This window comes from Rhinolophus sinicus, linkage group LG02 (assembly GCF_036562045.2).
Source record: "Rhinolophus sinicus isolate RSC01 linkage group LG02, ASM3656204v1, whole genome shotgun sequence".
NCBI classification, from domain to species: Eukaryota; Metazoa; Chordata; class Mammalia; order Chiroptera; family Rhinolophidae; genus Rhinolophus; species Rhinolophus sinicus.
The window spans coordinates 85,062,502-85,089,357 of NC_133752.1; the positions used below are offsets into that span (position 1 = coordinate 85,062,502).

General features: G+C 39.8%; 1 protein-coding gene across 18 annotated transcripts in view; it reads right to left on the reverse strand.

The window, feature by feature from the left end:
* Window positions 1-26,856, reverse strand: part of SVIL (supervillin) — a 221,944-nt gene that overhangs the window by 37,880 nt on the left and 157,208 nt on the right. For 8 of the 18 annotated variants that reach the window (XM_074324735.1, XM_074324729.1, XM_074324733.1 and 5 more), the window contains 12 exons: window positions 23,801-24,697; window positions 23,285-23,455; window positions 22,550-22,584; window positions 21,923-21,984; window positions 21,491-21,630; window positions 19,717-19,812; window positions 17,870-18,113; window positions 16,851-17,427; window positions 15,790-16,015; window positions 8,378-8,507; window positions 4,786-4,833; window positions 4,134-4,211 (listed from right to left, as the gene is read on the reverse strand). In XM_074324735.1, the coding sequence (XP_074180836.1) occupies window positions 4,134-4,211; window positions 4,786-4,833; window positions 8,378-8,507; window positions 15,790-16,015; window positions 16,851-17,427; window positions 17,870-18,113; window positions 19,717-19,812; window positions 21,491-21,630; window positions 21,923-21,984; window positions 22,550-22,584; window positions 23,285-23,455; window positions 23,801-24,697 (2,704 nt within the window). The remainder of the gene's footprint in view (window positions 1-4,133; window positions 4,212-4,785; window positions 4,834-8,377; window positions 8,508-15,789; window positions 16,016-16,850; window positions 17,428-17,869; window positions 18,114-19,716; window positions 19,813-21,490; window positions 21,631-21,922; window positions 21,985-22,549; window positions 22,585-23,284; window positions 23,456-23,800; window positions 24,698-26,856) is intronic. The other 10 variants (XM_074324737.1, XM_074324727.1, XM_074324725.1 and 7 more) reach the window with 10 other exon arrangements.

Genomic DNA, 26,856 nt, shown 5'->3' on the forward strand with positions numbered 1-26,856 from the left:
CCGCCCCGAAATCACAGGCTGAAAACTAATCTCTAATGTGATGGGATGAGGAGGTTATATACAAGTAACTTTCTGAATCATATGCCCTTATTAAATAAACTATGAGGTTGACTTGCCAGGAAGACCTCATCAAAATTCATAAAAAAAAAAATAAATAAATAAGTTTTCTTTCAAAATGGAGTTTCAGGAGTGAAATTTAATCAAATTAATATGGTACTTGGCTTAAAATATTTTGAGAAAACATTATAAAATGCCAAGAAAGTTTGCTTCTCCAGGGATCCAGACATCCCTGGTTCTGTAGTGAACTCAGTAACACGTCTGCAAAGTCCTGGGTGTGGGAGTGGGTGTGGTCACTGACTCAGAGAAATGGTCTCCCCGAATCAGCAGTTCCATTTTCCAAAGCTCTAGGATTCCTCTAGAGCTTCTGGGAGAATGTGACAGATCCGAATCCTGCAATGATACAGCTGTTTTAGATTTTAAGGCTTCCAATAGTTTGCCAGACCTATGGTAAGAAGGTGCATTTTTTAAAATCCCCTCTAAATAATAACATTATACATAAAAGTTTTTCTTTCTGTAGAAGTTTCATCTTAACTTTGGGGCCCATGAATTCCTGCTACCTCACTTTACATGGCTCTATAATGAGGGTAAGGAATATATAGCTTGTTTGTTCGCTAGAGAATCTAATAAAAATATATCCCAAGTTGCTATTAAATTATAGAACTCAAAATTTGAAAACAAGTAAGATAGACATCTTTGTCCATTTACTTTTCTTTTTTTTTAGTTTAAAACGTCATTGCTGCTCTGTTTATCCCTTCAACGTTTTCCTGTCCTCGTTTAGAAGACATAATACATATTGTAGTAGCCTAGTGCCGTTCTCCAGGTTTATCTAGTTTTAGCCGATGATGTTTAGTATTGACTGCAATGGTAAGAGATAGTTGTCAGAATATAAATAGAGCCCTATCCTATCTGTCCTTCAACTCTTTCAACTACAGATTCTATGAACATGGTATGGAGAGGAGAGGGGCGGGAAAGTGTGTGTGTGTGTGTGTGTGTGTGTGTGTGTGTAAGGCAGTGAAACAACTGGAAAGAGAGGAGGGTCGTAAGGATGGTCAGAGACTTGGCAGAACACAGCTTAAAACGGCAGAGGATCAATCTGCAAGTGTTTTCAGGTTGCCACATTGTTGACCCTTGAACAACATGGGTTTGAACTGCGTGGGTCCACTTATATGTGGATTTTTTTCAATAAATACTGCAAATGTATTTTCTCTTCCTTAGGATTTTCTTCATAATATTTTCTTCTCTCTCATTTACTTTATTGTAAGAATACATTTAACATACAAAATTTGTGTTAAATGAGTGTTTATTTTATCCATAAGGCTTCTGGTCAACAGTAGGCTATTAGTAGGTATATGCAGACTTTTTACCGCACCGTGGGGGGAGGGTGCAGTGCTCTTAACCCCCATATTGCTCACAGGTTAACTAGACTGAGAAATCATAGTGCAGATTTTACTAAATGTTTCTGACACAGGGAGGTGATACAAAGGAGAGCAGAACTAACCTGTATTATCAGGATTGGTGCAGACTCAAGGGTAAAATTCTCCCACAACTGAAGAGCTTTGTAGATAGAAAATATTGTGATCTAGCTTGAAAATTTTTATCTTATTCACAACTAGTTAAACTAAATTACAGAGAGAAATGATAAAGGCACATGTTAAGTAATAGAAATAAGGCAAAGTGACAATCAAGTACCTCTCAGTTTTCAAAAATGCTATCACCATTTAGAATTCTGCACACTGTTAAAGAAATTTAGCTTTACCCTCGCCTTAACTGAGTTTAGTCTACCATCAATGCACGTAGCTTCAAGTGGCCTGAACAAAACAAGCAAAGATCTCAAATGGGACATAGACCTCAAAGTGATCATAATCTGGTCTTGTCATCAACTACCAGCTCCTAAAATGAAAGGAGGGGAATTAAGGGAAATCTTACATTGGGTACAGCTCTGAAAAATGTGAGGAAGAAGAAACTGTGTTGCAGCTTGAAAATGAGACAACTAATCCATTTAGACAGAGCTTGTGTGCTCTTTAAATGCTCTATTTTCTTCTCTGAGCCTCTGCATTACCGAATACTGACACCAGGACTGTTGGAGGAAAGGACTCCCCTGACCTCTGGGAACAGACAAGCTAGTGCTTCCCAAATAAATATTTTATATTTAATATAAAATATAAATGAAATTTATATATTCTGTAAAAATACAGAAGTTTGAAGACATGTTAACTTTGAAATGATAAAACATAGACTGCCCCTGGTAAATATATTTTTTAAAACTTAAAAAATATCTGGAGAGATGTTCCGTGTTCATGGATAGGAAGATGCAATATTGTGAAGGTATCAGTTCTTTCTAACTTAATCTATAGATTTGATGCAATCTCAGTCAAATTCCCAGCAGTTGATTTGTGGATATTGATAAACTTATTCTAAAATTTATATGGAGAAGCGAAAAATCCACAATAGCCAACGCAATACTGAAGAAGAACAAAATTGGAGGACTGACACTACCTGACTTTAAGACTTACTATGAAGCTATAGTAATCACGACAGTGTGGGTATTCATGAAAAAAATAGACAAATAGATCAACAGAACAGAATAGGGAGCCCAGAAATACACCCACACAGATATACTCAACTAATCTTGGACAAAGGAGCAAAGGCAATACAGTGGAGGAAAGACAGTCTTTTCGACAAATGGAAAAACAGGACATATTCATTAAAAAAAAAAAAATCTAGATACAGACCTTACACCCTTCAAAAATTAACTGAAAACAGAACATAGACCTAAAATGTAAAACACAAGACTACAAAAATTGTAGAACATAGAAGAAAGTCTATGTGACCATGGGTTCAGTGATAACTTTATATATATATTATTTAAGGAGTTCAATAATGTATCTTTGAAAGTTGACTTATTTGGAAGAAACAACTGATGTCCCCCCTTAGTGATGGCATAGCAAGTTTGCTCCAGATTCCAGCCAGTTTTGTGTGGACACTGCCTGGCTGTGTGGAGCTGGGCTCTCACAGACCAGCATTCCTAACTTCAGAGGGAAAACACCAAGGAGAGTGAGGGAAAAAAAGTCCACCTTCAGGAGTAGAAATGGGGAGTTTCCATTTGTTGAAGATGCAAGATGAAGACAGAAGGACCCCAAGACCTCTCTTTGGCAGCACTCTGTCAATTTCTTATTTGAAATGCTGTGCCTCAAATTCAAAGACCTGTTTTGTTCCTAGGAGTCCTAAAGGGACGGTACAGTCATGAAAATTTTACGAGAGGCCACTTCAGAGGTCATGAAATCCCAGTCCTGGTGAGGAGACAGATGCCCTGAGAGGGAAGTGACTAGACAATGTTCCATAGATGGAGAGAGAGAAGAACCTGAGGTTTGTGGCAAAGTGGATGCTGCTGCTTTCCATTGTTCTGACACCAGGGACATTCCAAAGAGAACAGAAAACAATCACTGATATTTTTAGCTTTAAAAACTGTCGCATATTACGCACCAACAGCATCCCTAAGCCCAGGCCATGTCTTCCCTCTGGGGCCCATGTCTCCCCAGATGGGGTAAAGTGAGGATGGGGATGGAGAGTTGGGGGCAGGAGGCCTGTGGCTTCTCATTTCAGTAGAGTCACTGCAAGCAGCTCATGTCACACTGGCCTCTTCCTTCCTGTATCTTCCTCCCTGTCCCTTCCACACCTCACACTGTCTCCACTGCACCCTCCTCATTTATCAAGCTAAGCAAGATGGCATCACTGCTGAGCTGGAGCAAGGAACCCTCTGCTGTGTTTCTTGGGCTCCTGGCTCGATTTTGGATGTAAAGCTTGGAGACTGAAAGGGAAAACTTTCTTCTTCAACTGGTTTCATGACTATGAGGTCAATTAATATCATCAGGTCTACTTGAAAGTCTGAGCCAATGAGGTGATGTGTGTGACTGACTCTAAATATATGAAGAACTGATTAAACACACACACACACACTCACACACACTCACACACTGAAATGCAGCAAAAGAGTTACTTTCCCAAATGAAACAAGTTCTTTCCTACTGTTCAGAAATTGCAATGAGGCTTAATATGTGTAGGCTTTTCCTCACCTGATTAATAGATACAAAGGACAGGTATTTATGGGCAGCAGGTATAGCAGGAGAATAAGTAGAAGCATATACAGGTTCCTATAGAGCAAAGCAAGAGGATTAGAGGTGAAAAGAGAAGATTTATCAGAGCGGGAGGGGGAAGGGGAGAGACAAAAACAATGATCTCTCTAATAGAAGGTTAATTTACTCATTGCAATTTCAGGTATCCTTTCAAAAGAGTCCTTCCTATTGTTTTATTTTTTTAGAATGCTGAAATAAATCCACACAAGCACAGTAAATACCCCCGGGTCAGCTTTGTGTAGTAATTAAATGAATTAATGGCAAGATTACTGCAATTTATAGAAGATATTCAGTTACAGAAAGGGGAACCATGGCTTTCATCAACAATTTTAACATTTACGGTAAAATATCTTCTTTAAAATTAAAAAAAATTTTTCATTATATGATTTTAAAAAAATTTCAGGAAACAGGATAGCTCTCCACTCTGGATAAAGGTGGCATCTTTTCCCAGGATAAAAACAGAAAAACAAAAAACAAAGAAAAACCAAAAAGCAGGGAGAGGGTCCAAAGGGAACCATCGCTGATGAGAATTACACATGGTGGGCGTAACTGGCTATAATCTAGAGGATACCTATGTTAGAGTCAGGCTTACCCAAAGCAGATTAGAAATGGCACTATCATCTGTAAATCCTCCTTCTTCCTACAGGTTAAAACAAATAGGTAACATTGCAGAGTATCAGAAGAGCAGGGTGGAGTTGGGTGTCACACTCATTTCCCAGTGTCTGTGCCTGGGTTCAGTTAGAAGCATGCACATGCTCGTACAGCAGGGGGCATGAAGGCCAAGTGCACTCATACCCATCAGCAGAACGATGACCTTTAATCTGAGCCTCTCTCTTCTTCCTGCCCTTGCTCTTTGCATTGACTTCATTCCCCTAAATCGTGAATTGGAATTTCAGTGACAGCAGGCAATTAGAACATGCAGATTCCAATGTGGCAGGTTTACCGTCCTTGAATTTTCAAGGACTTATTTTTGGAACCTCATAGATCTTAGCTTGATTCACTGACCTGATCCTATGGAAGCACAGTACATATAAAATCTTAACCTGTGTCTCAGAAATACACAGGTTGTAACAGCAAACTCTATAGAGGGTTTTTATTTCCTGGAAAAGTCTGATATTGTGGGTGATTATCTTAACAAAAGAGTACAGGATTCACTGTCTATGCCTTACTGTCAAATATGCCAAAATGGGGTTGGAATTTAAAATAATTGTTTGGTGAAAATAAATAACTGCAACTGAGTTGTGACAAAGATACCCCTGCCAAACCACGTCTTTAAAACTTCGCTTCATTTCATTTCTCTCACTCTTTTGATGGAATGAGTTACTCTGTAGGAAACTGTCCATAGATCGTGCTCAAATACACACATTCCACACGGTGTGGACCAGGCCAAATCTACAAACCAAATGGCTGTACCGTCTTTAGAACGAATTATGTATGCTACAAAAGCAAAAATGTTTAAGTCAGGTTAGCACTGCCCTAGTCTAAGCCAAGAACAGAAGAAAGAGAAGAAAAGAAGGGTGGAAGGGAGAGAAAAAAAGAGAGGAGAGAAAAAGAACCCAAACCATTTGTCACAGAGTCAACTAGATGAATGATTAGTGCTTTTAGGCCCCAATTCATCAATCTTGATATTAGGGATACACTTGGAAAGCAAGGAACCGCTGTTAAGTTACATACTCTCCGAGGCATGACTGATCTTGCAGCAGGGAAAAGAAAACTCTAACTTAGTTCCCCAAATCTCTTCATGGGCCAAAAGAATATTTTCTTACCATAGGACCCCCAACGAAATGCTGATTAGAGCACTACAAATTTGTTTTGTTTGGGGACAAACCCTTTGACAGAAACAGAACAGTTATAGATTTCCAAGGCAATGTTTACATTTTTAATGTGGTTACTAGACAACCTAAAATTACTTATGTGGCTCATGTTATATTTTTATTGGCCAGCAAGGAGTGTCATAGGGGCAATGGAAGTGATTCACAGAGTCCCCTCCCTACTTCCTGCCTCCTCTGCATTCCCACAGGCTGCAACTCATGGGACTGGGCTTACCACACACAAAAGCTTGAGAAGGACCAACTGTAAAATGCTTGGTAACCACAAATAGACACTGTTTGATGAATTCAGAAAGTGTGCAGGAAGTGACAATCTGACTGTAAAACCAGCTCCTTTCCACCACGGTGGAAAAGACGGAAGGTTCTGGTGTTTGCTCCTGAGCAGCTCTACATCAGTAAGTCTAGACAGAGGCCATGCGGCAAGATCCTACCTGCACGCATCCCATGTCATGACTGTCCTTCTCTCTCCAGGGCAGCACTCACACACCCAGTGAGCAGTGGTGATTTCTGAAGCCCTCCTCAACTGTTTCGGGACCGTCTTAAGACAGATCAGGTTTAAGGCACCTCACATCTGAGCACAGTGAAGGTGTAACTGAAATATATTGCTGGCCCGTGGAAAGAAATCAAGCCAAGGGCTTATCCGAGGCCATGTGAAAACCACTTGACCTCAACAGAACTTGAGATGCCCCAATGTCTGCTGTACAAGCCTAAAATAGGTAGGCTTATTTTAACTTCAAAGAGCTGATTGTCTCAGGCCAAAGTGAACTAGGTCACCGAGGAGTGGAAGGGTGAGTTCACTCCTGCTGCAGAATCTGCAGCTTCCATTAACCCGGAGACATCACTTCATACTCAAGACCCGGTCACGCTGAGAGCTCCAGAGCTTCCGCTAACTGGAGTTTCCATCCCAGGGGCAAGTGCAGTCACCTTCTTACATTTCTTGCCTTCTAAAAACCTTAGCCAAGTGTTCCGGCAGTTCAGATCTCATCCTGTACTGACAGCCTCTGGTTTTCACAGCCTCAGGTGACCTCTCTCTTCTAAGCAGGTACAGCACTTATCTCATTCCACTATTCATGTGGAATCTACCAAACTTTGTGCTTTGAAGCTTTAATTTTCACCTGGCCACATGGGACTGCCAGCTCCTAAGGCTTTTTTGCATCTTCCAAAATGACCAACAAGAGGTAAATGTTAAAGTTATTTTTCAACCAATGATTTTAAGACCTTTTTAAATAATGTTTGTGGGCATTAGGGATAAATTATTTGAGGGACCCAGTTTGCTTTCACTTCAGGATCTCATCCTTACAATCCAAATTTCACACATATACAAATCCAAAACTCATAGGTTATTATACTTGAGAAATTTACTAATGGTCGAGAATTAAGTGTTTTTTAGTCATTATCTTTACTATCATGTATGTCTCAAAAGAGAGAATTCAAATCACTGTTCCAATGCAACCTAGGAGACACAGAACTACTAGGTAAAATGGTGTCAGAATGCCCGCCTCACAGCTCTATGTGCACACTTCCTTTTTGCGTAAGTTTCTTAAAGCATCAAGGTCACATTCATAATTTCTCTCTTTCACAAATGCTCGTTTTAGAACTAGCAGGGGTCCAGGTGATCATCTGGCAGAAAGTTTTTTGTTTGTTTTTTTTTTTCTTTTCTGTTTGAAGACTTCTGGTCCTGAAAGTCGTCTAGTGGATGTGTCACAGGTACGCCTTGCTTCCAGCCAGCAAGCACATTTGCAAAGGGCCAAGCAGCAGGAAAGTCACCATCTGCTTTGAAAGTGTGCACTAACTAGTCAAAAGCTGGTCATCATTACATTAGTAGTTGAACAACTCATCAATACTTTTGCATATGAAATCCTTGCCAGTATTGATAACGTGTTACTACATTTTATGTAAACTTGTAACATATTTTCCTATGTATTCTCAATAAAAAGCATACCTGCTCATTGTGAAACATCACCAAAGGACATTTAAGTCCATCCTTTATATGCAACTTATAAACTGTTAGGTCAATTAACAGTTTTCATTATAAAGGGTTTAATACATTATAAAATCAGACTTCATTTAACAAGGTTTTAAACCTAAGTAAAAGTACACACTTCACAATTTAGGAACTTGCTTGCTGATATTGATGTAGGTGGTACTGTTCCCAGTTATAGAACATGTCCAGATTTTTACCTTTTGATCAATGTAAGCTGCTGTGAGACAGATGTTAAGTGTGCACACAAACGGCAGGAAAGTGCTAAGGCTTCACAGAGCAGTGATTAGTGAAGTTACGCATGCTTGACGATTTGATGCACTTCCAAGCGTGATGTTAGTTCAAATGCTTTTTCCTAACATGGAAAACATTACCTTCTTCTTGAGTGACTGTTCCACGTCTTGTACAGGCAGGCTGCTCGTGACAGACGCTTTGCCATACTCCTGCTTTCTGGTAAGTCTGTTTTTCCAATCTTCCTCTCCACTCTTCTTCAGCAGTGCTAATCTAAGGGGAACACATACCAACCAAAGAGTTCAGTACCAAACTCTTACTTGTAACAGAATCATAATTTAGGTAAGTTAGAAGTCTTTGTCCACTAACTGACCAGAGGAACCTAATTTTATTCTTTTTGAATTTCATTTATTCCAAAGAAAGTATATCTGGGAAAATAATATAGGAGTCCCAAAGATTTTAAAGCTGATTGAAATGCAAAGCTGAAATCTGACTTGTCAGATAAAAGACGCCTCATCATTCCACCAAAGAAGAGCTGTGATTTTCCCTTGTCCTTGGGCTGAGAACATGCAGATAAAAAGTAGCCAGTCCCCAGAGAAAAAGAATGTCAGCTAGTTACCCCTTCTGGTCGCTGGATGACATAACATTTAATGACTAAGGCTGGATAATAACTTTATTTGCAGAAAACAAAGCAGAAGTGGGTTTAAAAACTTAAAGCTATGAAACAACGACCATCTCTTAATATCATACGTTTCCATTACAGGTAAAAGGTGACGTTTAAGGTGATTTCTCTTCCTGCATTCTAAGCCCTGTTCTTTTCTTCCAAATGAACTTGGTTTTTCTAATCTATCGTCTTAATACAGAAACTCTTCTCTGTATTGTAATCACAAACCCATTTTAAAAATGATCACCCCAACTTTCCTCAGGGGAAAGCTATACACAAAAAAAGAATCTAATTAACTGACATTTTCACCTAACCTACTTTAGTTCAATTGTGGTGTGACTTGATATAAAGCGGCTTGGATGCTACAATCTGTGAAAGGTTATTTTCATGAACATGAGGCTGTTTCAACTATTTACTATAATGAAGGAAGAAGTCTTAGGCATTTAAATTGGATAAACAAGGTAAAGATAAAAGGCAAAATAGTGGTGATCATTAAATTCATTTGAACTGATGCTCAAATAATTTAAAAATTGGGGGGGGGGGGAATTATTAGACCATTGCCTTTTTGCTGAGCCTGACGGGCCTGGTCTTTGAAATGTCATTAATGCATGTCCATAAACAGTGTATTTTTAAGCAGCACATCAGCTCTAGTTCGGCTGTTAACTCCAGTCAAGTAGCCTGTCTCCTTCCCTTATTCATCATGTTAGGAACTGGACTGGATGGTCCCCCAGGGCCCTTTGACTAAGTTTCCTGATTGTATGAAATATTTGAACTGGAGATGGGATGAGATATATGATACTCCATAATAAACTTTTGTGAAGAAAATAAAAACAAATTTACAGTACGTAAACAAGAATCCATTTATATCTACAAATATATACATAATTACACCGTACACTTGTCCATTCAGTCAAATCAAAAGGAAGCCATGAAGAAAAGAACCCCCTAAAGGGGGCAGGAGCTTCTGACTCTGGACGTATCCTCTCCCCAATATCTTTCTATTCCTTCTCTTCCCTTCCTTCCCCTCATCCCCCTGCTCCCCTCCCCCCTTACCCTTTGCCTTCCTTCCCCCTTCTGCTATGTGACTACAAATAGGACCTCAAATGACCATTCTATAAAATAGGTATAATGTCGCCTCATCTATCTGTGATACTGTGATTTCAATAAGCAATATATTATTGATCTTTGTCCTGATTTCTGGCACAAAATCATAAAACTCCTGGAATTTCCTAAGTGATGAGAGCCATAAAAGTGTCTTTTATTATATTAATACAGTGACTTTTGGGAAGCACCTAAGGATGGGGGCTGGTGCCAGGAAAACCAAACATGTGATTAGAGGGTTGGAGCTTTCAGCTCCACACACTGACCTCTCGGGAGGGGAAAGAGGCTGCAGATGGATTAAATCATTGGTCCTTGGCAACTGAACTCAATCATGTATAATGAAGCCTCTATAAAGGCCCAAAATGGCAGGGTTCAGACAGCTCTCAGGTTGGTGGAACATGGGGACTTCGGGAGAGTGGTCCACTTGGAGAGGGTATGGAAGCTCTGTGCTCCTTCTGATGTACACTATTCCTTTTACGATAAACCAGTGATCTAGTAAGTAAAGTGCTTTTCTGAGTTTTCAGAGCCACTCTAGCAAATTAATTGAACCCAAGGAGAGGATTGTTAGAACCCCTGATTTATAGCCAGCTGGTCAGAAGTAAGGGGTGGACTTTCGATGGGCATCTGAAGTGGGGGCGGGAGGCAGTTTTGTAGGACTGAGTCTTTAACCTGTAGGCTCTGATGCTATCACCAGGTAGACAGTGTCAGAATTGAGTTAAATTGTAGGACACCCAACTGGTGTCAGAATTGCTTAGTTATGGGGAAAAAAAACCCCACACATTGGAAAGTGGAGTCAGAATCCTACTAAGACAGGCCTCATTTAGCTCAAGGATTCATTTAGCCCTAAATTCTATAATCTATGATGCTTGACAGTACTCTACATGCTATAAGGGCTAGTTCATGAACTTGAAAACAAGTTCTAAATTTAAAAAAAAAAACCATTTTCATTTGAATTTCAGTCTAAATAACTAAGATTTATCTTTTCTCCAATTATTCTGAATGAGTCATCTTTATTTTGATAAGAAAAAAACTAAAAAAATTAAATCAGTAAAAGATACAATTAGTATTTGCATGCCACAGTAGTAGAGCTTTCAAAGGTTTCAAAGTACCTATAAATGAAATTTTCAAAAAATAAGCATGCTAGTACTTTTATCCCTAAATGAAGAGGTATTTCTAATTCATCATCTCTTGGAGATAAACAGTCATCTCACTGTTATTTTCCTTGCAAACCAGTCTTAGAACCAGCTCTGTCTCTTTGCCTTTCACATGGACCAGTAGTTACGCATGTTAGCTAGCTACCTTTTTAATCAGATTGGATTCCAAATAATTTGAGAGAATTAAAAAAATAAAAAATTCAGCCTTATGTGTTGGGTTTATTATAATCATTTAGTTTTCCTGGTGGCTGACTTGGGGAATGAAAAACTGACTTAGAAAAAAACAAATTGTGGAATCTTTGATCACTTTAGAGTCCCCCATATACTCTGCAGATCTGCACAGCAACCTAGTCAACAAACTGAATATTGTGATTTCCAATCTGACAGACAAGGAACAAGGCACACACAGGCCAAGGATTTAGTTGATGGTGGTCACACTGTGTGTTAGTGAGGCAGGAGATGTGGTTCCAACCCAGGCTTGTTTTACTACATTAGTGCATTAGCTGACCAGACACATGTTGCCCTAAGGGTTCAGGAACAGCATAGTATTCTGCTTTATTATAATGTTCCTCCCCCCATCCCCCTGAATGCCCTTCAAAGAATTCCTCCATTCCAAGAGACTGAAATCTTGCTTCTGGATGTGTGGGCAGGGTCATTATCAGGGACTTCCAAAGACTACAGAGTAATCAAAATAATATGGAAGAAACTGTGCTTCAATTGAGCCCACATGGTACTTGGACCCAACCCTACCTACAGAGTGCAAATGATGGATAACTAAAGAATAACACGCACTGAAACTTTAATGTATTATTCCTGTCCCTTTCGATTTCCTACTTGGTGTTCAACAAGCTGTGGAGGGTAAACGACCTTTCCAAATGCATTCTCTCCTCCTGCAATCTCACGACCCTCCTGACTCACCGCAGACCGCCGTGCACTGCAGAGGGCCGAGGAGTGAAATGTCTGGTCCTACACATGACATAAATTACTGCCTATGCAATTCAAACAACTGTCAGCGCTTTTAACATCTGCCAAGTCCAAGTGCTATTTGCAGGGCTGTGATGTTGAGAGCCTGGACATCTGCTTAGTCTGAGGCTGAGAAACCAGTGAGTGGCACTGTGTTCGCCTATTAACCCCATGGCCTGGCCAGTGCCACCATGATGTGTGCTTGCCAGGCCGCCCAGGAAAATGTCCACCCCTCTTGCCACAGCCCACACTTTTTCAGCAAGGAATAGTGGCCTGAGATGGTTGTTTCAGTGGCACTGATCTGACAGACCTGACTGATGAAAACTAGTTCAATAGGCTCACAGCAGTCAGGTCTGAAGTCAAATATGGGACAGGCAAACCACGTGCCCCTAATCTGTACGTTTTTTTCTTCCCCTTTAAAAATGTCCCTGTATTTCAGAAAATCACTGGTACCACACCGATTTCAGATAGGGCTGAAAAGCACTGATTAGTATTTATATCAGATTTAAGCCTTGGATAGTTTGCAGGCTGGAGGAATGAACTAATTATGTCTTTTAAATGAGGACAAATCAAAACTCCGAAAAGGAAGGTCAAAGGGGAATGACATCTCTATCTCTAATTCTTACATAAATCTGGGTCCCTCTAGTGGCTGAAATCTCCAAGCTACTAGGTAGGAACCTGCAGTCTGTTGGGAAAGCATGGATATAGATAGCCTTTGGCTGGGTGGAGAGCAGAAGGGTGGATGGAGGGGACACAGGGTGACCCGAGCTGGCCCCTGTAAGGCAGGACTCTGCAGGCTGTGGGGAGGCATGGGGTGGGTTCTTCAACATCCTTCAACCAAATCCTCACATTCCACCCATTTCCCAAAGTGAAGGAAGGGCTCCTTTGCCTTTTGAAATAATCTTCTCCCCCAAATATGAAAGCTCAGATTTGGTTGTTTCAGTAATTGTGGAAAGAAGATTTCTAAAAGCCTCATGTACTTTTAAAGGGGCATCAAGGTTTTCTCCCTAGATATCATAAAGATTATTTGCTTTTCAAAGAAGTTCCCAAACAGGAACAATTTATACCTCAATCATTTAGATAGTTATGAAACAGTGATTTTTATCAATCCAGTGAAAAAAGCAGATTTTTATTTACGTGTTACACTAGCTAGTGTTCCAACTTGACATTCTAGAAGTCAGAAAAGATTAAAAAAAAAAAAAAGGAACTTTTCGATATATGTCCTTGAGCATCAAACATATTCTAAAAGCGGACTGTGTTGAGGACCGAGATGGGACAGGTGGAGACCGGCCCGGCTCTGTTCTTTTCACCACGTGACCCTCACTCCCACTGGACTAAACCTCTCTTTTGGTAAAATGAGGAGATCAGAGGACGTTAGGATAAGGTTCAAAAGTTCTATTTTATATACCACCTCAAAAAAGAAAAGTAAAGCCCAAATAAATATAGGATTAGCATTCTTATTTTAAATAAGTCAGGCTGCATTACCTCATTTTAACAGAAGAGAGGGATTATAAGCCCTACTTACAGAAAAGCTATCACAGACAGATTGTAAAGATATGTACTTTTGTGATTTCAGCAAAGTACAAATAAAAGTACCATCAAGATAAGGGGGACGGGGGAGACCACTGGCAATATATTTTGTATGTATTATGAACATAGCTGCTAAATAAAGTGCGCCTCATCCTTTTGTAAACATAGAGGCACACCTCATTTTATTCTGCTTTGCTTTACGGAAGTTCACAGATGTTGCACTTTTTACAAATTGAAGGCAAGACCCTTCAACAGCAAAAAGATGACAACTTGCTTTACCTTGATACTCACTTTATTACGATACTTTATTGCTGTGGTCTGGAACCAAACCCTCAACATAGCTCAGGCATGCCTGTATGTTTTAACAATTAAATGAATAGCTGAATATTTAACAAGCATTCCTTACTATCATGGTTCTGAACAGTTTGGGGTCCTCTTGGAGACCGTGAGAAGTTCTGTCTCCCACGAGCCAGAGGTGCACGTGCACACAGCTGACTTTGAACACACTTCCAGGAGATCCCAGAAACCCAACAGTCATCCTGGAACTCCTCAGATGTCCACAAAGCCTGGGTTAAGAAGCTGCACCTTTACAGCATCTCACATTTTCCAAAACGAGAATTTTACAGTAGGATTAAAACTGTTTTCTGAAAGATACAGATACACTAAAATTTACTAAAACAGTCAAATAAATCAATAAATATTGCACCGTGGCTAGACACAAAACTTCATCAAAAGTCCTAGGTCCCAAGAAATAGATTATATCCAAAGATAGGGAATCTCCTTTAAGTATCTTTGAAAGAAGGGGCATACTAGTATTTTCCATTGGATTTTACCCCAGAAATATTTTCTGATCTGTAAAATATCAGAATTTGTGTTTTAGTGACATTTCTCATTAATTTCCTTAAATGGTATCTCTTCCTTCTCACCCAACAGGTTATCGATAGTTGGATATCTAGGGTCCAACTGTCTTTGAGCCAGGTTTCCAGAGAGGAGGATTTCAGGCCAGACTAGACCAAACAGCTTTCCTGATTCAAGACACCATTTCTCTTATTTAGCTTATTCCCTTAGCCTTTCACCTATGCCTCTTCTGTCTGGTGGGTTTAATTTATTGGGAATTTTGAATAATAAAGGTGAAAGTAAATAAGATTTAGCAACCTAACAATTCATTAGTTGATAAAGTCTCCACCTAGTTAATATTTTATGAATATGGTTCAAAAACTCAGTTTGAAAAACAGGATGAAGAATTCTCATCGTGGTTTGATATATCATCTTAGGTAGACTGAAATCTAACTAGAAGAATAAGAGTGGCCAGAGTCTGACAGAGCAAGCAGATTTCTCAGTGGTGGGAGGTGCTCAGGAAGAGTTCAGGTTGGCAGAACCGTAGGGACCGATGGAAGTAGTTCTGCTCATCACACCGGGAAATCCATGAGACCTTTCTTCCCGCGGTGTTCCTGTCACTATTACATATTTTGCTGCTTAATTCAACAGTGGCTAAAGGTTAACAAGGAAAATACAACTTGAAATATTTAGCTCCCATTCTTTGTATCTTTCCCATTTTAATGTATCCTCTCAATCCTCCATCATTCTTTCCAATGAAATGATGTCACAGTGTACTCAAACGTAATCTTTCATCGCTATCATCTGACATAAAATGTCTAAATGTAGTTCAGAAAAGTCATTCATTTTACTTTCTGTAAAATAAACAAGACTTAGATTCCAATCCCAAGGATTTATATCCTAAACATGAATTTATCTCCATTCCCTCTACATAGACTTTACATGGATAGTCACAAGCAGTGGGGGCATTCAACTTGAAGCCATGTGTTGTCTAAAAGAGAAGGAGCCAAGGTCTCTGCTCCCAATCACTAGACAAAGATTTCAGTACAAAAAAATAAAACAAATAAAGCAAGCCAATGTCTGTGTCTGGAATTTACACTTTTCAGCATTACCACGCCAGGCACTGGGGTCAATGCAGTTAATTCAAATCCTTTCCCTTCCCCAAAGAATTCTAGGATAACAGCACATCCCTTATGCAGCTGAACTTGCTATTTCACCCCTTTGCCCATTACTCAGCGCTTTTTCTAAAAGCAAGCTGTAAGTTCCTTCCTAAGAGAATTCCTTTGTGATCGTTAAATCTGATTACCTTTCTTTAATTGACATGGTTTTGCTGGGTGAATCAAGGACGCCCTCCACCGCTGGCGCTTTAATCTCTCCAGCAGCAAACATTGCACATGGGTTCTTATGGTACTTCTCCTGTGATTGTTCTGAAGGCTCTTGCTGCTTCCAGGACACTGGGGTTGCAGTCTGAGCAACAGTTTTCCCAGCAGCTGTGCCGGTCTGATCAGAAGTGGGCTCCCCGAACTCTGCCGCTGGGAAGGAAAGGAGCGACGTCAGCACTTACTTCTCCAGGCAAACATTCTTCCAGCTACTCACCCCCTAACAGTCCCACACTCGGAGTTCAATTCGTGGGCACGCGGCCGGTTACCCAATCCACTGGGATTTATGCAAATCTGTGGCACGCTATATTCTGTGAGAAAACCAAACTTCCCAGTGGGTCACTCAGCACAGCAAATCGTTTTGTGACAATTGGTCTTTTCCTGTGTGCAAGACACAGGAAGTAAGCTTTAAGTACATACTACAGAATGTTTCTACTCCTCCAAAACAATACTTTCACATTTCAAATGTGCCACATTCGCAAGCCAAACCACTATTATAACTTACACACTATCATTTTATGTAAATGTAGGAAGAGAAGGAAAGTCCCATGCAGGATAGCTTGCTAGTCTGCACAAGAGGAATGTAGGAGAGCCTGGAAATCCACAGGCCTGGGTGCAAGCCCTGCTTCCCTGTGCTTACTTGGCCCTGGATGTTTGGGTTATCACCTTATAAAAGGGGCTAACAGAGCTAGCAGTTCCCAAGGCTGTTAGGAGTTAATGTGACCGAAGTCATCCAACACCCTTATCAAGATGTGTGAAAGAACTTCAAGTAGTTTTATTGCTGAAAACTTGATAATCCACTGAACACCATCAGATTCAAGGGGAAGAGAAGTCTGGGGGAGAGTATAACTCACCCCAAACTTTTCATCAACACTAGTTATAAACTGCTTTCATAATGGAGTTAAAAAGAAATCGCACACACGTGCAAACGATCAAAAAACTGAAAACCCAGCTGGTTGCTAAAACTTGAGGAGCAGTGGCAACTTACCTCTCAGTGAAAACTTCCTCTTCGTGACATACTCCATGTCCTCCTTCTCTTCAAAGGGCTGCCTGTCCTTCATGTCGGGGTTTCCTGCTGCAGCGTTTTCAGCAGTGGAAAATTCCTTCAGCTCATCACCAAGAGGGGCGATGGGAGGGTTAGCTAGCTCCAGGCCGCCCTTCCGCGGAACAGCATATCTGGGTTCTTTATGGCTGTCTCCTTCCTGCACTCGGTTAAGGATGGGGTAGGATGGCTCTGCTTCCTCAAAGGACCCATACTTTTTCACACCACCCTCTCTACCTGTCGAAACTCTCTTGCTTTCTGTCTCTCCCAATTCTCTCAACGTGCCTTTGCTCCCACTGCTCTCTACTGAAGGCTGCCAGGCTTGGGACTTCAGAATGCTTCTCACTGGAGAGTCCGAATTTTCTACTGAAGAAGGGAACTTATAGTCAGTGGCACTTGTGTTGTCATCCACAGATGGCTTTGTCCGAAGATCCCCTGCGTACATCGGAGTGATTGTAGATGCCATGGTGGACACAGATGTGTTAACAGTAGGTGAGAAAGGAATGAGCTTTCCACTTTGCACCTGGGAGGACACAGTGACAAAGGAAACAGCTGATTGAAAAACATTGTCTATATAAATCCCAGTGTATGAATTGACCTAGACTGCAATAGTACATTTGGAGCAGTTTTACTGCTTATCTTAGTGGGAAACCAATCCTAGACATAGTAATACACTGTATCTCGTTAATCAAAATCATTTGGGTGAAAAGATCATCCTTCCCATTTTTCTCTCCAGAATGAACTCACTCCTGACGATTGCAGCAAGCAAATTATGAAAGCCAGAAAAAAATAAACCACATACTTGGCATGGTGACTTTCTTAGGAATGAAATTATTACCAAATTATCCACAGGTAACACGGTTTACAGGTAGATCACCTTAATTACATCATCAACCTGAGATAACAGTGTGCTCCTATAGTTTAAGAATGTACCTGAAACTGGAATTCGATCACAGCGTACCCACCTGCTCCACCTCTCCAAGCGTGACGGGCTGAGTCTGATAGCGAGCATTCATTCTCCTCTGTCTCATGTCTATTCTGTTTCGGGTAGAAATAGCTTTTGAGACTGGCTGGGACAATTTGTTAAACAAGGCCAACTTCTCGGCTAAGCTTAGAGTGGAGGAATCAGGTTCACCTTGTTCAGCAGAATCTTTGCCCTCATTTGCCTGGTCTCTGGCTAAAGCCTTTTGGTGAGCAGATGCCTGTAACCTGAATGGGAGAAAAAGTCGGTAACACAGATAAAAACAGAAAGAAACTCACTGCTAATTTTATATGTTAACTTTCTTCCAAGTGTCAGTTTTGAAAAGGACTTATTTTTGCCTACATACATTTAAGACAGGTGCAGGCACTCGTTTAGCTTTTAAACATGACAATGTACAGCAGAGTAGGCTGGCGACACTAGCTTTATCAGTTTCACAAAGAGCAGACTTTTAGCTCCGAATTAGCTCTAAAAATTGCATTTCCTGTTTAAGGAACTGAAGTCGGGTTGGACATACCTTATTTTAGAGAGAGAGAAATTGTATTGTTAGTATCAATAATACATAAGGCTAAAGGGAGTCTTAAGGTATTTCCTACGGCACATTTAGGCATTACCAATGTGGTTCAAAAGGTGCTCTTTTCATTTTAAATAGTTGGGAAATAAGAAAATCATTCTGTTGACAACATTATCCACAACAGACTTTTGATTTACACTTGCTAAACACAAATGGTTTATTTTTAAAGATTCTTTCACTCCTTCATTCTAGCACTTTCTCTCATTGGTTTCTAGCAGTTTTCTTAAAGGTACTTAAATCTGTAATTCCCAGTAACTTGAAAAGTGAAGGAAATTTCAGGCAGTGATAAGTCTCCCCGGCTCCCAGGCAGAGCAGGAGGCTTCCAGTGACATGGCCACAGTGAATCCTCAAAGGTTTAAGACAACACCCCTCCGTCACTGGCAAATGCAATTCTCAAATGCAGTGAACAGTATATTTTGCCTGGACTCTAATTAATCACCACTTCACAAGTTGTCCCAGACAACAGAGCAGTGTCAGTGTTGCAGGGTGTGATGAGGATGGCAATAAAAGCACCCTGAGTTGGAGTCTCGGTATCTTTCCTGAAGTCAAGTGGAGAACTGGGAGGGGAACCTCAACCTCCTTCCCCAGAGAGATCCCAGCTTTCACGCTGTGCCAGCTTTATTTCTACACTATCATTTTACTTCTTTTCGTCTTATTTTTAGCCTTTGTGTTTGGGCCCATAACAGTAAAATAAAGGGACGATTCACGTGCTTGAAGGACACAATTTTAAAAGATAATAAAACATCTAAGTTCAGACATTATCAATTCTTAACATCCCAGTCCTTAAATATAGCAGCTTTGTCTACACATTAGAAACAGGTTGGATTGTTTTAACACAAATATGTGTTTAACAAAAAACAAACAAACAAAAAACTGGGTACTATCGGGATTTCAACATTAACTCCCATTTTTCTATTAATCTGTATGAAGTGCTAGTATTTTAGATTGACGAATGACATTTCTGAGGGATGGCTATGATTATGAAAAACAGAAACAAAACAAACGGATAAGTGAGTTAGTGGGATCCTAGTTCCAACACATCGTGAAAGCAGGTAGTAGATGAAATGTTTTCTCATGCAGGCCTACATGAAGTTATCAGTGTCTTTCACTATGACAAAACAAAATGCCACACATTCCTGGAACAACTCATGGCACTGACTTGTTTGTCAAACAAGTGAAAGGCATTCCAGATTTTAAGGTGCATCTGCCGTCTGGCACCTCTGCCCTGGAGGCCGCATGCTGCTATCGCTGTCCAGTACCTGGCAGGTTGCACAGCGCTCTTTGCTACAGTGGGACTAGGAAGTCTTGCCATTACAGAGTGGGTGGCCACAGAGCACGAAGCAGGGAGAGGTTCACTTTAAAGCAATTGCCAAGGAAGGAATATTCATAAGGAGAGAAAAGAAAAGAAGCATTAAGGAAAGCATAGTTTTCAATTCGGAAACGTGAAATCAAATATTTTGACAAAATTATGTGCTCATTACTTTGGAAAAGTACCAAAGAACTCGAAAAGCAATGACACACTTAGCAAAGATAAGACAAAGGTTACTCAAAGTAAATGGAATAAGAATAGGTTTTTAGAGCTTGGAAAGGATTGATCTCATCTTTAGAAGAAAAGTCCTGGTTTTAAAAAAAAAATAAAAGAAAGCTAATATCAACCACCAGCAAATCAGTAGATTATGCTCGTGGTTTGGAATGCTGTTCTCGATCTATTTTTTAAAAGAATCAGTGTCCTCGTATAAGCTATAGGCACATCAAAGGAGATTCAGCAAGCCTCACAAGGTGATAATTTTTCCTTATATTTATTGTTTTGCTCCCATGGGTAGTTGCTTCAAGTTCTACAACAACCATTCAAATAATTTTTAAAAATTTAAAAAAAAAAGAAAAAAGAAAACTGCTTTACTAAGAGTTCCTAATGGGTACAAGGCGTACTTTTCCATAAATACACAGAAAAGTTAGGAATAGATGAGGAAGGAATTGAAGGCAGCTAGCTGATCAAACAGCACGTTCACAGGTGTGGGCTGTGACACAGAGGCCTCTTGGGATGCTAACACCCTGAGTGAGATGCACTTCCATTTTTCAGGAAGGGTGTGTGTGTGTGTGTGTGTGTGTGTGTGTGTGTGTCCAGAGGAAACCCAAAAATAATTTTTAAAAAAACTAATAAAAGTTTTCACTTGATGGAAGCAATTATCCCTGAATGAGTGAAATCTTTGGGAAATCCATTCTGAACATATTAGAACATACTGCTCAAAAGCTACTTCCCATAATTTGGAAAGTTATTGGGCTTCCAATTAATTTTTAATTTTTTTGATTATTTAAAAACAAGTAAAAAGAAACCTTCACTTTTAGAGATATGTTAATGGGAGAAAACGTTAATGCCATGTTTCACCAAAAATAAGACCTAGCTGGACAATCAGCTCTAATGCGTTTTTTGGAGCAAAAATTAATATAAGACCTGGTATTATATTATATTATATTATATTATATTATATTATATTATATTATATTATATTATATTATACTATACTAGACCCAGTATTATATAATATAATATAATATAATATAATATAATATAATATAATATAATATAATATAATATAATACTACTGGGCCTTATATTCATTTTTGCTCCAAAAGATGCATTGGAGCTGATTGTCCAGCTAGCTCTTATTTTCGGGGAAACATGGTGGGAGACATGATATCTGGGGTTTGCTTGAAAAAAACACAGGAGGAAAGGGGAAGTGGGTGGGGATACAGATAGAGCAGGAGTTGATGATTGTTGAAACTGGGTGATAAGTACATGGGGTCCATTACATAAATCCACCTACTCTCACGTTGTAAATTTCACATTGTAAAAGAGATTTTTTAAAAAATGCAGAGACAAAAAAAATTAAAATTCCTCTTCATGTTTTTCTAGGTTCAAAGTCTCTCTGAACCTTGTAATGGGATGTGTTACCTATTCTAAATCTCTTTAAAAAAAAAAAAAAAAGAAGAAGACATTACAACCAAGTTCCAGAGGTTACAAGGGAGACTCACGTGGCTGCAATGACCACCTCCTCGGTGGTGACGGGCTGGGTGTGGGATCTGTCTTGCAGACGCCGCAGCCTTTGCTCCACAGCCGCGTTTCTAGAGCGTCGCTTTGGAACATTTTTCTCATCAAATGACTTTTCCATTTCCTGAGATCGAAAACAATGTGGAATCCTTATGAATTCGAGGAAAGGAAATTGGGACAGCAAAATGTCTCTACTCTGTTCCCCACGGGTCCCACCGGGGGAACACCCTGAGAGGTACCCATCATTATCAGAAGTGAATACTTGTGCTGTGTCAGCTGGTGGTCACACCAGCCAAGGACTTGGAGAGAACCACAGGTGGGCCTGTGAGGTGGGCCACCGAGGGCCCGGTGCAGGCTGCAGGCAGGAGTACTGGATACAGTGACAGTTCCTATTCAAACATTTCAGCACATCTTACCCTGAAAAGCAGCCGCTTGGCAGCAACACTCAGCTTGGCTCGTTCATCTACCTTTTCTTCATCTGTGAAAAGCCACAAAATAAAAACTAAACATAATTAAAAAATGTAGGTAAGGTTTTGAAAAGTTTCTCAAGGCTGACCCGGAAATCCTTAGAACATAAGAATAGATGTACTAAAAATTACAAGGGGCAACATTTTCCCCTGGTAGGGAGCCCATTCTTCTGCCCAGTGAAAAGGTGCTAATTTACATTCAATTAACCAACCAAAACTGTGTTTGAACAGTAATTTTCTACTGTACTATTTGATGAATTGAGATTTAACAGATTTTTTTGTAAGGAATGTCTCTTTATAGTTAAACAGCAGCAGTAACAAGAAAAACCTGCTTCTTTGGTTCAGATCGGTTGCTATAATATTGCTCACTCTGCAATTCTTTAACACTCTCAAAAATAAGGGAAAGATCCTCTGAAAAATCTCAACTAGGTTTTAGTATATTCACAGAAAGAAAACCTGTAGAAAAGTAAGAAATTGATATGCACCATAATCTCATCCTCTCAAAAAGTAAAAATCTTATTATTTAAATCTAATCTGGGTGAGATGATAAGAAGCAAAAGGAAAACAGATACTTGCCCTCAGCGGTTGGCATTTCTGAATTTGAAGTAGACCTAGGAAAGAGATTAGCAAATAATAACAAAAAATTAGCTGGTGGGAGTAGAAGAGCCAAATAAAATATATGAAAAGTAAAAATAAAAAATGCAATTAAACTGTCTTAAAAAATATCATCCAGACAGCAATTCTAGTTGTGAATACACATGTACAGTTAACAGACACTGTGGAGTGTGTGTGCACACAGCCCAGCCAAGTGCACACCTTGTGGAGACACACCAGGATCAAGTGTGACTTATTAAACACAACCAATAATAATGTTTTAGACAAACCGTATCACTTCTAGGCATATAAGCAAGTGACAATAGAAAGCTCAAGTACAACAAGTAGGCAGACATTTATAAAATGATTATATAAAATCCCTTGGTTATTTTCACTGTCAAATCTGGTGAATACTCAATTTGGATTCTAATGAAAGGGCATAGAAAATTAAAAACATTAAATAAAGAAAAATAACATTTCTTACTTCTTACAGTCTAAATGCAATTTAAAACTGTGTCTTGGAATACTATTGGTATAGTTGACATTCTTTAAAAATACTTTTTTACAAGCCAAATAAATATCCCTTATCGATTAGATGAAAGAATTATGGAATCACCGCACCCCATTTAAACAGCACCAGGACCATCGCTGTGGTGAAAGTCCTGTATGAGTTCTTTTAAGTTCCTGGACTATGGAACTACACATACACATGCCTACCTATCCGATTCCTTTCGTTCTGCTGAGGTTATAGGTTGAGTTCTAAATCTTTCAGAAGTTTTTCTACTTTCACCAGGAGAAAAATAGCGTCTTGGTTTCCGGGACCCTCTCTCCCGTTCCACACTGGTAGGCAAGCCAACTCCTTTGGTTGACCTCTCAACCCGCGGTTGGCTTTTAGAGTCATCAGGAGAGAGGATACAGCGGGGAAATGGGGAGACAGAGAGAGAGAATAAAGCAAAGGTTTATGCATCTTAGTGAGTCAAGGCACAGACGCCACCAAATCCCCATGCATGTAAAGGAGGTGGAGCATTCCAGAAACCCAATCCTCTAGCTCCCCATTAGTAAGCGGAAGCAGAATGCTAGTTTTGGAGCCATTTCCTGTACGGTCTGCCCTGCACACTTGTGAGCTAAGCTTAAAAATGACTCAATGCAGGACACAACACAAGTTGAGAGGTGAATAATTCTGCCAAGGACGTGCAAGTGACACATTGGGAGGACGTTTGAAACATCACCTACAGTTCGGGTTTCTGTATGGCACTGGCAGATTCCAGAAATGCATTTCGGAGCTGGGCAACAGAGACCTTTGTGTCCAGCATGCTCACTTCTGCCTGGGGCCCCTCGGCTTTGGACCTCCATAGCTCTGGCTCTCCCTTTGCAGCTGGGGCCTTACACTTCAGGGCCTGGAGTTGAGCGGGGCCCGTGTAGTCAGACAGGGAGCGGGTGAGGACCTTGTGCTTCCTCCTGGGTGCTTCTTTTTTGTGTCCTGTTACTCTGGCATCTTGGGACACAGGCTCACTCTGAACATACAAAACCATTTCGCTTCTGCCCGTTCTTTCAGCCAACTGGTGCTGAGCTTGAGGTGGGTGTGACGAACTTTCCGGTTCCTTTTGATGTTCTAAGGTGACTGTGCTAATAGTGGGCTTACCAAAGTCCTCATTTCCAGAGGGGTCTTCCTGGCTTCTCGCAAGCCTGCCATCCTCGACCGCCAAGACTGATTTCCTGCTTTTCTCCAGAGCTTCCGTGAAGGGCCCATCTTCCTCTGCTTTTGATTCACAAATGTGGAGAATGGGGGTATCCCTTTTCTCACCTTCAAGAACCTTCAAGTCGGGAGGTTTTATGACGTTCTGGGGGGCTGATCCCACCCAGCTGTACTCAGACACACTTTCTGGGGTTTCTGAGGTCACCAGCATGGCAGTGTGAACGGGATCTGCTGGTTGGACATAGCCACGGATCGGCTGTCGTGCAGGGCCGGCTGCCTTGCTCGTGACCCTGTCAAAGGCCGAGTTTTCTGACTGAAAGGACAGGTAATGCACCGGCATTGGCTGATGTCTCCTCTGAGTTAAGGACTCTGAGGCAAGTTCAGGGCTGCTGCGAGCACTCTCCTCTTTCACCAATTTTTCTCTAACTTTAACTCTTTAAGAAAGAAAAAGGATTTAAGTTGTAATGTGCAGTAACTGCTCAACGGGAAGGACGCATGCGCAGATCATGGATTACCAGGGATTTGAAATCAAGCCAAAGAGAGAACAACTTGTGAAAAAGCATTTTCCGTGGTTAATGTCAGAAACCCGCGGCTTGCAAGGTGATTTTTAGTCGCGTTTCCAAATGTATATTCGTATACCGGTGTGGTACAAAACTAACTCGACCCTCTGTAAAGCTGAGAGGGGTCAGATGCTGCCTTGGCAGAGAACGGATGCCTTCTGACTAAATGAATACCCCAAAGCCACAGAAAAATTCCTTAATATCTACCACCGGTACGGATGAGGGCACACTGAGGCTGGGTCTGTGAACGGGGTAAGTTTTCTGCATGTACAGGCCTAGTCTATGGACTGTGAGGGTAGTTTTCAGGCACACATACACCTATTGACCAAATGTTAGTTTCATCATCTCCTGAAAATGTAAGAGCATGTGTGATTATTTTTTTTATTGAGCTCAAGATACAACAATCACCTCTCTTCAAGCGCTCAACTAAACATTCACAAGTTTTTTCATGCAATGCAGACTGCATTCGTTCATTCTGAAGACATGTGACCAGTTTGGACATCATTATTACTAATAATTGTAGCATCAAAAAGAATGTTAGAGAAAAGATACTCTTTGAAAAGAAACTGAACATTTTCTCTCTTCTGGAATTGCTATTAGACCATTAGTTAAAAAGTAATCTAAAAAGGGATTGCTCTAGTTGTTTCTAGAGCTATTTCAATATCTGAAAACAAAAGTGAAATCCATTTTAAAAGCTACTTTTCTATTTTTCTATTCCTGCAGAAGCAAAGTAGCTAAGAGCTCTGGCTGTGGGGTCCTAGGAGACCTCTGCTCAGAGCCTGGCTCAGCAGGTTCTAGCTGTGAAGTCTCAGGCAACTTACCTGCCTCAGTTGCTTTACCTTTGAAATGGAAATAATAGTGACAAGGTATAACGTGATGCCTGCAAAGCACATGGTTTAGTGTTTAGCAAGGAGCAAACATTTAATAGTGGTAACTAGTTTTTATTTTTACTTTTTGAAATGCCATGTAGTTAGAAAGGAGAAAACATTGAACCTGTTTAAGAATGGATTACTAATTGGGGATAATTTTAAAAAATAAAGAATGCCTTTGGAGTAGGAAAAGCAATTTCTTGGGGAATGTAAAACCTTTATTTACTTAAAATTAGTCAGCAAAAATAATTGTTTCTGAGATATATATATATATATATATATATATATATATATATATATATATATATATATATATATACTTTTTGGAAGAGACTATTTCCTTAAATGACAAATGCACCCTGCTAAATTAGATATACTGTATTTTGACGTGTATAATGTGCTTGCGTGTATAATGCACACCCATATTTTTGGCCTAAACTTTCAGGGGAACAAAAATCTTTCATTTTAATTTATTCAAATTTTTATTTGTTTATATTTAGATACTTGTTTTTTGTATTATAAATGAATTTTAGCATTTATTTTTTAACATATTATGGTACAAGAAATTTTATATAACAAATAAATATAAAACACAAGCACAGATATAAAGTACAAGGAATTTTATGTACCAGTAACAAATTTACGATATGTGTGCATCATAGGAGTCCAAGAACTCGTCGTCATTGCAAGTTCGTTGTAAGTTCAACAAAACCGATTGTTGTATTCCAGAGTATTATTTTGCATACAGATACTGTTATTGATTTCTAGAGTTAAACTTTTAACTGATAAGCATAAATAAAAGAATTAAAAACATGTATATAGATATGGAATTAGTACTACCCATGTATATTGCACATCCTTCTTCTTTCCTCACAAATTTGGGCAAAAAAGTACACATTGTACACAGCAAAATACGGTAAACACCTACATGTTTTTCAGCATAAGATGCAGGATATCTGTTTAAACTTCAGTAAAGAAAAATCAAAGACACACATGAAAGGCAGTTACTATGAACTATTCAGGGGGAAAAAAGCATTGTGAGTTGTTATTTTTTTCAGAGACTAGCCAGTTTTCATCCTTGTGAGCTTTGTTAATCAAAAGAAGTCTGAAATGTGGTTCAAGTTCTCCTGTGGAATGTGTCTTTCTAATCAGAGACAATCTGAA